The sequence below is a fragment of the Triticum urartu genome, chromosome 2A (genome assembly GCF_056163025.1).
Source record: "Triticum urartu cultivar PI428250 chromosome 2A, HENAU_Tu73, whole genome shotgun sequence".
In the NCBI taxonomy this organism is placed as follows: domain Eukaryota; kingdom Viridiplantae; phylum Streptophyta; class Magnoliopsida; order Poales; family Poaceae; genus Triticum; species Triticum urartu.
The window spans coordinates 16,166,760-16,176,976 of NC_141874.1; the positions used below are offsets into that span (position 1 = coordinate 16,166,760).

Consider the following 10,217-nt stretch of genomic DNA (forward strand, 5'->3'; position numbering starts at 1 on the left):
TTATATCTTTTGAGTTATATAATTTTGCTCTAGTACTTCACTTATATCTTTTAAAGCATGGTGGTGGATTTGTTTCATAGAAACTATTGATCTCTGATGCTTCACTTAGATTATTTTGAGAGTCTTAATAGCATGGTAATTTGCTTAAAATCCTAATATGCTTGGTATACAAGATTAATAATAAAAACTTTCTTATGAGTGTGTTGAATACTATGATAAGTTTGATACTTGATAATTGTTTTGAGATATAAAGATGGTGATATTAAAGTTGTGCTAGTTGAGTAGTTGTGAATTTGAGAAATACTTGCGTTGAAGCTTGTGATTCCCGTAGCATGCACGTATGGTGAACCGTTATGTGATGAAGTCGGAGCATGATTTATTTTTTGATTGCCTTCCTTATGAGTGGCGGTCGGGGACGAGCGATGGTCTTTTCCTGTCAATCTATCCCCCTAGGAGCATGCGTGTAATACTTTGCTTTGATAACTTGTAGATTTTTGCAATAAGTATATGAGTTCTTTATGACTAATGTTGAGTCCATGGATTATACACGCTTTTCTCACCCTTCCACCTTTGCTAGCCTCTCTAATACCGTGCACCTTTCGCCGGTATCATACACCCACCATATACCTTCCTCAAAACAGCCACCATACCTACCTATTATGGCATTTCCATAGCCATTCTGAGATATATTGCCATGCAACTTTCCACCGTTCCGTTTATTATGACACACTCCATCATTTTCATATTGCTTAGCATGATCATGTAGTTGACATCGTATTTGTGGCAAAGCCACCATTCATAATTCTTTCATACATGTCACTCATGTATCATTGCATATCCTGGTACACCGCCGGAGGCATTCATATAGAGTCATATTTTGTTCTAAGTATCGAGTTGTAATTTTTGAGTTGTAAGAAGAATAAAAGTGTGATGATCATCATTATTAGAGCATTGTCCCAGTGAGGAAAGGATGATGGAGACTATGATTCCCCCACAAGTCGGGATGAGACGCCGGACGAAACAAAAAGAGGCCATAAAAAAGAGAAAAGGCCCAAATAAAAAAATAAAAAAATGAGAGAAAAAGAGAGAAGGGACAATGTTACTATCCTTTTACCACATTTGTGCTTCAAAGTAGCACCATGATCTTCATAGTAGAGAGTCTCTCATGTTATCACTTTCATATACTAGTGGGAATATTTCATTATAGAATTTGGCTTGTATATTGCAATGATGGGCTTCCTCAAAATGCCCTAGGACTTCATGAGCAAGCAAGTTGGATGCACACCCACTTAGTTTCTTTTTGAGCTTTCATATACTTATAGCTCTAGTGCATCCGTTGCATGGCAATCCCTACTCACTCACATTGATATCTATTGATGGGCATCTCCATAGCCCGTTGATACGCCTAGTTGATGTGAGACTATCTTCTCCCGTTTTGTCCTCTCCACAACCACCACTCTATTCCACCTATAGTGCTATATCCATGGCTCATGCTCATGTATTGCGTGAAGATTGAAAAAGTTTTGAGAATGTCAAAAGTATGAAACAATTGCTTGGCTTGTCATCGGGGTTGTGCATGATTTAAATATTTTCTGTGGTGCGGATAGAGCATAGCCAGACTATATGATTTTGTAGGGATAACTTTCTTTAGCCATGTTATTTTGAGAAGACATAATTGCTTTGTTAGTATGCTTGAAGTATTATTATTTTTATGTCAATATGAACTTTTGTCTTGAATCTTTCGGATCTGAATATTCATACGACAATTAAGAAGAATTACATTAAAATTATGCCAAGTAGCACTCCGCATCAAAAATTCTATATTTATCATTTACCTACTCGAGGACGAGCAGGATTAAGCTTGGGGATGCTTGATACGTCTCCAATGTATCTATAATTTTTGATTGCTCCATGCTATATTATCTACTGTTTTGGACATTATTGGGCTTTATTATCCACTTTTATATTATTTTTGGGACTAACCTATTAACCGGAGGCCCAGCCCAGAATTGCTGTTTTTTGCCTGTTTTAGGGTTTCGAAGAAAAGGAATATCAAACGGAGTCCAAACGGAATGAAACCTTTGGGAACGTTATTTTTAGAAAGATTATGATCCGGGAGACTTGGACCCTACACCAAGAAATAAAACAGGAGGCCACGAGGTAGGGGGCGCGCCCACCCCCACCAGGCGCGCCCTCCACCCTCGTGGGCCCCCTGTTGCTCCACCGACGTACTCCTTCCTCCTATATATATCCACGTACCCCAAAACGACCAGATATGGAGCCAAAACCCTAATTCCACCGCCGTAACTTGCTGTATCCGCGAGATCCCATCTTGGGGCCTGTTCCAGAGCTCCGCCGGAGGGGGCATCGATCACAGAGGGCTTCTACATCAACACCATAGCCTCTCCGATGAAGTGTGAGTAGTTTACCTCAGACCTACGGGTCCATAGTTAGTAGCTAGATGGCTTATTCTCTCTTTTTGGATCTCAATACAACGTTCTCCCCCTCTCTTGTGGAGAGCTATTCGATGTAATCTTATTTTTGCGGTGTGTTTGTTGAGACCGATGAATTGTGGGTTTATGATCAAGTCTATCTATGAATAATATTTGAATCCTCTCTGAATTCTTTTATGTATGATTGGTTATCTTTGCAAGTCTCTTCGAATTATCAGTTTGGTTTGGCCTACTAGATTGATCTTCCTTGCAATTGGAGAAGTGCTTAGCTTTGGGTTCAATCTTGCGGTGTCCTTTCCCGGTGACAGTAAGGGCAGCAAGGCATGTGTTGTATTGTTGCCATCGAGGATAACAAGATGGGGTTTTCTTCATATTGCATGAGTCTATTCCTCTACATCATGTCATCTTGCTTAAGGCGTTACTCTGTTTTTAACTTAATACTCTAGATGCATGCTGGATAGCGGTCGATGAGTGGAGTAATAGTAGTAGATGCAGGCAGGAGTCGGTCTACTTGTCTCGGACGTGATGCCTATATACATGATCATACCTAGATATTCTCATAACTATGCTCAATTCTGTCAATTGCTCAACAATAATTTGTTCACCCACCATAGAATACTTATGCTCTCGAGAGAAGCCACTAGTGAAACCTATGGCCCCCGGGTCTATCTTTATCATATTGATCTCCTACTACTTAGTTATTTCCTTTGCTATTTATTTTGCCTTTATTTCACTTTGCATCTTTTATCATAAAAATACCGAAAATATTATCTTATCATATCTATCAGATCTCACTCTCGTAAGTGGCCCTATAGGGATTGACAACCTCTATTTGCGTTGGTTGCGAGGATTTATTTGTTTTGTGCGGGTGCGAGGGACTCGCGTGTAGCCTCCTACTGGATTGATACCTTGGTTCTCAAAAACTGAGGGAAATACTTACACTACTTTGCTGCATCATCCCTTCCTCTTCGGGGAAAACAAACGCAGTGCTCAAGAGGTAGCACCCCTCCAAAATGAGAAGAGGAAGAATTGTTGTTGTAGCCTCCTACGTTTGGACGCGCCCCTTGGCCATTGCCAAGGCCACGCCCGCCACTGTTGTTCCCGCGGTCGCGCTCACGAGCAGACCCATGACCTCGCGAGGTGGCGTTGGTGGAAGACTGTCGTATGTTGGTTCCGTGAAGAAGATTGATGCGTGCATCAAAGCTTAACAGCTGTGTGTACAGCTCTTGGACGGTGACAGGCTCCACCCGCGCAGCAAGGACCGACATGACCGGGTTGTAGTCGAGGTCGAGGCCGGCCAGAACCTATGAAATGATTTCGCCACTTTGCATCGCCGCTCCAGTGCACGCGATCTCATCTGACAGCGATTTGATCTTGGCTAGGTACTCTGACATCGTCAAGTTTCCTTTTTTCAGATTGGTGAGCTCAATCCTTGTGTTTATGGCTTGAGCTTGATTTTGGGCAGCAAACATGGCATGGATTGCTGCCCATACCTCTGCCGACGTCTGAAGGGTGACCACATATGCAAGGATCTCGCGAGACAAGGAACCCATCAGAAAACCTTGGACTTGCTACTGTTGTGCATACCAGAGGACGCGGGAGAAGTTCACAATCTGCTCCTCTTTCCCATCATTGGTGATGGTGAGTGTCTCCGGCGGCGCTTGGCTCTCCGGATCAAGGTGGTGGCCCATCTGCGCGCCCTTGATTTGGGGCAGCACAATAGCCTTCCACATGAGGTAGTTTTCCCTCGTGAGCTTCTCCTGGGGTGGAGGTCCGATGGACATGGGATATGACGAGCTGGAGGAGGAAGGGGTGAAGGTGGAGGTTGATGCAACAGATGTGGTGAGGGCACTCATGGTGCTGGATTGGGTGGAGGCAGAGGTCATGGCGAAAGTGGCAATGGGGTTTGGAATTTTACGATGGGTGTGAACTAGATGCGATCCTCTTTCGATCTCTGGGAAGAAGATGCTCTGATTACCATGTAAAATAGTTTGGGAAGCATAGAACTCTTTTTTCGGGCCGCAGTTTTATTTATACAAGTGATGCAGTGGCTTACAATAAGATCGATCAAGAGTTTGATCGAGAGTTTACAGAGAAGGTCGGTAACGGGAGGAAGAAACAGAAGAAGAGATAGAATAGGTTTCCAGGATTTAAAACCTCTAGTCCTATCCTATTACAATGTATTTCAACATTATGTACGCTAGTTAATCTAATGGTCCTGCTGTGCTTCCGTTTATTCATGGATGGTCTGACCAGAACTGTTGTGCAAAAATCGTTCCAGAAGTGGCGTATATGTAGCATGGTTCATACTCATCAACTTGAAAAAGCTGACCACACCTACCATGTGATTTGAGAAAGTCATAACATGGTATGATAGTGGATTATGATACCATATGTTTCTTTCTAATCTGTGATTAGCTATTTTGCCATGTGGCTGGGAAACATTTCTTTTGGTTGTTTTTTTCCTTTGTCGGTATTTCCGGCGACTATAAAATATGTTCAATGCAATCTCACACATTCCCTTTTTAGTGATTAACTAGATGAGTGTATATGCGTTCAAGGGGGATGTATGTATTTTAGTGGTTTCGCCAACTGTGACTAGTGTATGATTCTAGCTTTATAATTCACTCTTCTTCTTCTTTCTCCACCCACTATCTCTGCCTCACAAGCCTTCCACCCCGTCTTAGTATACCCACACTTTAAATTTCAAACATGTAATCATGCAATTATGTTATATTTGAACATCGTGCCTTGGCTTGGCTTGCCATGTCTGCAATTTTTTATTGCACGTAGAGCTCTCTCTCTCTCTCTCTCTCTCTCTCTCTCTCTCTCTCTCGTGTATTGCATGGATTGGATTGAGGTATAATCAAATTATGGCCATAATGCAAAAATAACACACAAAATAAACAACCAAATGTTAATTTTACGTTTGTGTATGTTATATAACATCCGAAACACGGAACAAAAAGTAAAACATTTTCAGGAGCAACATACAGATCTAGCGGTACAATGCAATTACTTTCAGTGGATACACATCTCCCTATTCTCCATAAGAATTAGTGGAATTAGCATGCTACAATTAATAACCAACACCTAGAAATCATACGGTCAGTAATCAACACCAGAACTAGGCAATCGCCCCCACAAGCCCTTTCGTTCAGGTGCGCCGTCGAGCACTACTCCATGCCAGTCTTCCCTCATGGGAGTAGGACGATATACTCACCTTTTGTGATAATTTGTTCCTTCCCAGCTGTGATTGATTCCTTCCCGTGAATTTATTATGTTATCAAATAATTACCGATCATGATTGATTTTTAATGATTTTATTGTGTTCCCAATATTTATTACCCAAAAAGAAATTGATTATCGAATTTGAATATATTGTGTGACTAAATATTGATTTGATTTGGCCGACCAGATGAAAACTATTAACCAAAGAAAAATCGCGAGGGATGAAGAACCAGTGGAAGGGTGGGGGTGACATATGGATGGAGTGCGGACGAAGGAAGGGCATGAGAAAACTTGACATAAGATGAAACCTTACATTTATCTAGGTAGTAGAGGCTTGTAATTGATATCCTATTCCACGCTTGCACCTTCCCACCACCACACTCACCTCACCTCCTCTTCCCCTCGCTTGTCTTGCCTGATATGCATGACATTTATCTCTCCGGGGCCCAGTGCGAAACTAAAAAGTGTGGCCCTATCTCCCTAGCAAAAATGAATTAACGAGCAATTATAATTTATATATCACGGAAAAAATTATATAGAACAATTGCAAGTGCAAGGTAGAAGGATTAACAAACTAATACCGGATGCCACTTGTGATGCTTCTTTTCTAACAAACTTGTCCATACTCCATACCACCTTTATAAGATTTATTAATTAAATTTCGTTCTCTTTCTTTTCTTTTGTGCTTGTAGGCACCTGGTGTTTCCCAATGATGACTCAAATCTAAACTATTGAAACACAAGATACAAAAGATGAATAGAATAAAATCTAAGTGATATGGCAACAGATATTAATTAGAGATTATACGTCAATGTTTGACAATTAAACGAACCGTCTGACTCACCTAGTCTCCTATTCTCTCCGGTTAAACTGTTATACTGTGATCTTCAACCAGCAAGGCAAGAAGCGATCTCTAACGATCCCTATCAAAAGTTAACTAGAAAATTTGTAACGCTGGTTGGTTTGCGATCGATGTGATCGTGGACCGCTGTAACGCTGGTTGTTTTGCGATCGATCTAATCTAATTCCCATCCCCGACTCGAGAGCAGCGGCCTGGTGGCTGGCTCGCGTCGCGGATGCCAACGCCCACCGGCCCAGCAAAACAACGTTTCTTTGAAGGCAAATTTTAACATGGTCCCGCTTACCTCCTTTTTTTACATGTGAGGTAAGAAGGTAAGAGTCAATCAAGCCATTCATTGATGAGATCAACGGCTAAGATCTATTTTATACTCTTACCTCTCATGTGAAAAGAAGGGGTAAGAGGGACCATGTTAAAACTGCTCTTCTTTGAATATACATACTAGGCCTATAAAAATTTGCCCCCCCCCCCAAAAAAAAATTTACGGGCGCTATACGGGTCACACAGTCAGCACACCTATGGGCCTGGCCCTGACCACACCGGGCCAGAAGCCGACCATTTGCGGGACCAGAACCCTGCAGACTCCCTGGTGTCAACTATTTCATATCACACCATGAGGGGGTAGAGGCCTGAGGCACCTTCTTCACCCTCGAAATGGGACACAAAACCCCAACATTAAAGGAAACTAGAGTGCATTGTGTATAGATCTGAGGTTCCCATGCCGGAGACGAGAAAAACCAACATGAAACAGTGGAAGGAGAAGCTTTCCGCGGCTATAGGTCTTGGCTACGACTGGACCAAACTTGTAGCTCGCGAGTTTAATGAACCCTCAATACCTCACCTTGTTAAGCTTGTAGCTTGCTTTTTAATGAACAATGATTTTAGCTCATTAACTTTAATGAGCTTAACGAACGAGCTAACGAGTTTCACGAGCAGCTCGTTAGTACAACGCAATACATATTTTTGTCTTATATGACAACATTTTTGTAGCATCTAAGTTGATCTATTCAATCTAATTGATCCAACCTAGTTCATAGAAGATAGCAAACTAGTGCACCTTCTTATGTAGTCACCATCTTCTTCTTCGCAAAAAACACATACATTCTTATCCAGTACGCTGTAGCACATTGTAGTCTGTTAGCAAGCGCTCACGTGATTAACAAGTTTCAAATGAACAAAGCTGAGAAGGATTTTGTGCTTGTTAAGCTTAATGAGTTTAACTAGTCAAGCCTTAAAGAGCACGAGTTTAACGAGCTGAGCAGCTCAATAATCCACCCCTACTCTCGGCTGCAACAATGGTAGAAACACAACAATTTTATTCTAAAGATATCGTGTAGATTCACGAGATCTTTAGATGGATTTAGTGCGTCGCGTGACACGTGCGGAAAGCGGCTTCTTCATCACCTTGAAGAAGGAATCCAGCTCCGTGAGGTCAACAGCGGCAATGCCAGTCGGCGGCGCCCACTCGAACTCGCAGACGATTGCCGCCAAGAAGCACTTCATGTTCACCATCGCCATCCCCACGCCAGGGCAGAACCTATGCCCTGCGCCAAATGGCATCATCCTGATCTGCTTGGGCGCCGGCAACGGGCCAATGCCCTCCCCGTCGCCGCCGGTAAGGAACCGCTCCGGCAGGAACTCGTCGGGATCCTTCCATATCTTGCTGTCCCTGCCAATGTCCCCCGCAGAGAAATTCACGTAAAAGTCGCCGGCTGGCGGCGGCACGGCCATTCCTCCGGCCAGCACTCCGACGGCATTGGCATGGACATGGCGCGGGATGACCGGCAACGGTGGGTGCATGCGAAGGGTCTCCAGCACGACGGCATGCAGGTAAGGCATGCCTGCACCCACACGGGAAACCTCGCCGTCGTTGACCTCGCAGTGTAGCTTCTCCTGCACCTCCGGCTTGTCGACAAGGTGGGCGAGGGCCCATTCGAGGCTTGCCACCACCGTCCCCGTGCCGGCGCCAAGGAACTCCGAGATCAGCCGCACCATCTCCTCGTCCCTAAGAGCGCGCCGGCCGCCGTCCTCGTTGGGGACGCGGAGATTGATGAGTGACTCGACGTACGGACGACGGCCGTTGTCGTCACGTGGTCGAGGAGACCGGACCACCCGCCTCCATGCCTCGATGGGAGGGAGGAATAGCTCCTTGAGCCGGACATCGATGGCGAAGAGCCTGCGCAGCCATCTCCACTCCACGAGCTTCTCCATCACGGAGCCCGTGGCCGTGAAGGGCTTGACCAGCCCAATGGCGAGCTGGAAGCGTTGTATGTCGTGGCGCATAGCGCGCACGTGGTCCTCGTCGACGACGTCACCGAAGCACAGGCGCGCGACGACCGAGAACACGGCGCCATAGAGGTGCTGGTGCACCTCCGTCACCTCCTCCCGGCCTCCCCGGGGGGCGGACGACAGCGCGGCGATGAGGCCCTGGACGGCCTCCCGCTGCAGCGGCGCTAGGCCGGCCAGGCGAGACGGATGGAGGGTCTCGGCGGTGAGGTTGCACCGGAGGGCGCGCCAGTGCGGTCCGTGTGCCATGGTGTTGAGGTTCTCGTTCCGCTGGCCGCGTCGCCGGGCGGCCTGGGCCACGTGCAGGCGCGCGGGCGGGCGATTCGAGAAGGCGTCTGCGTTCTCGACGAGCGCGCGGTGGGCGACAGCTGGGTCGCTGATCTTGTGCATGGCAAGTGAGGGTGGAGGAGGAGGAGCGCGGCCGCGCCGGAAGACGGCGAGGAGGCCGCACAGGAGAAACGCGAGGAGCACGAGGAGCTGATCCATTGATCTGCTGGACCTAGCTGCTGCATGCCTGTAGATGATTGTGTGTTTCCATACTTATAGGAGTGGGAGAGAGGGGCCTCGCCGCGTGATTGACTTTTGATCTTTCCCACCATGAACAATGAATCATATGCTGAGTGACTATAGGTGTGAGTGCGATATAACAGGCATGCATGGCCACTCACACCTAACGCTTGCACTCACACCGAACAGAGTATGATAAGATGCTCCTCACACCACTATTTGTTAGTGTTCTTTTTCTTACTTTTTGGAGTGCTTTCACTGGATACACTAGACGATGCGCCCCACGTTGTGGCGGTATTTTATATTAAATAAAAATTGCACTGAATTAATAATCATCTACTATTTGTTTAATTATCAGTATTAAGATAATTTGTTTATCGGTATTTTATAAATAAATAGATATCTTAATCTTTAAGTTCAAAGTTGGACGAAAACAAAAGATAATACGCATGGATGAAGCTATGAGCTGCATGGATGGGTCAATTTCTTTTTATTGATTAAAATACTCATAAAGCTCACCCGCAAAAAAAAATACTCATAAAGCAGCAGTTACTGCATGTTACTACATATGGTGGGTACAGCAGCTCGCGTTGGCCCTGTTTGAATACTTTAACTTAGTTAGGCCAACTCCACCGCACGACCCCAAACAGACGTCCGGATTAGCCGGATTTTGTCCCTTTGGGGTGCCGATGGATTCGCCCGTGTCCGGATTTGTCAGATGGGTCGTGCGTGCGCGCACCGCGCGGCCGCACCCCAAATTATGTCCGGGGTGGACATGAATAAAAAAAATACAAAAATAACTAAAAAAATAAATAAACACATTTAAAAAAACATAAAACATATATAGGGGTCGGCCACAAAACGGCCCAGTTTCCACGGCC

At 45.1% G+C, this 10,217-nt stretch overlaps 1 protein-coding gene and 1 pseudogene across 1 annotated transcript; both read right to left on the reverse strand.

Moving 5' to 3' along the window:
• Positions 1-3,648: 3,648 nt before the first annotated feature.
• Positions 3,649-3,787, reverse strand: LOC125541933 (small nucleolar RNA Z247; annotated as a pseudogene).
• Positions 3,788-7,844: 4,057 nt separating this feature from the next.
• On the reverse strand, positions 7,845-9,328 carry LOC125540595 (cytochrome P450 89A2). The gene has a single exon (XM_048704201.1). The coding sequence runs from the start codon at positions 9,313-9,315 to the stop codon at positions 7,894-7,896; it is 1,422 nt and encodes a 473-aa protein (XP_048560158.1). The 5' UTR covers positions 9,316-9,328; the 3' UTR covers positions 7,845-7,893.
• Between the last annotated feature and the right edge of the window lie 889 nt (positions 9,329-10,217).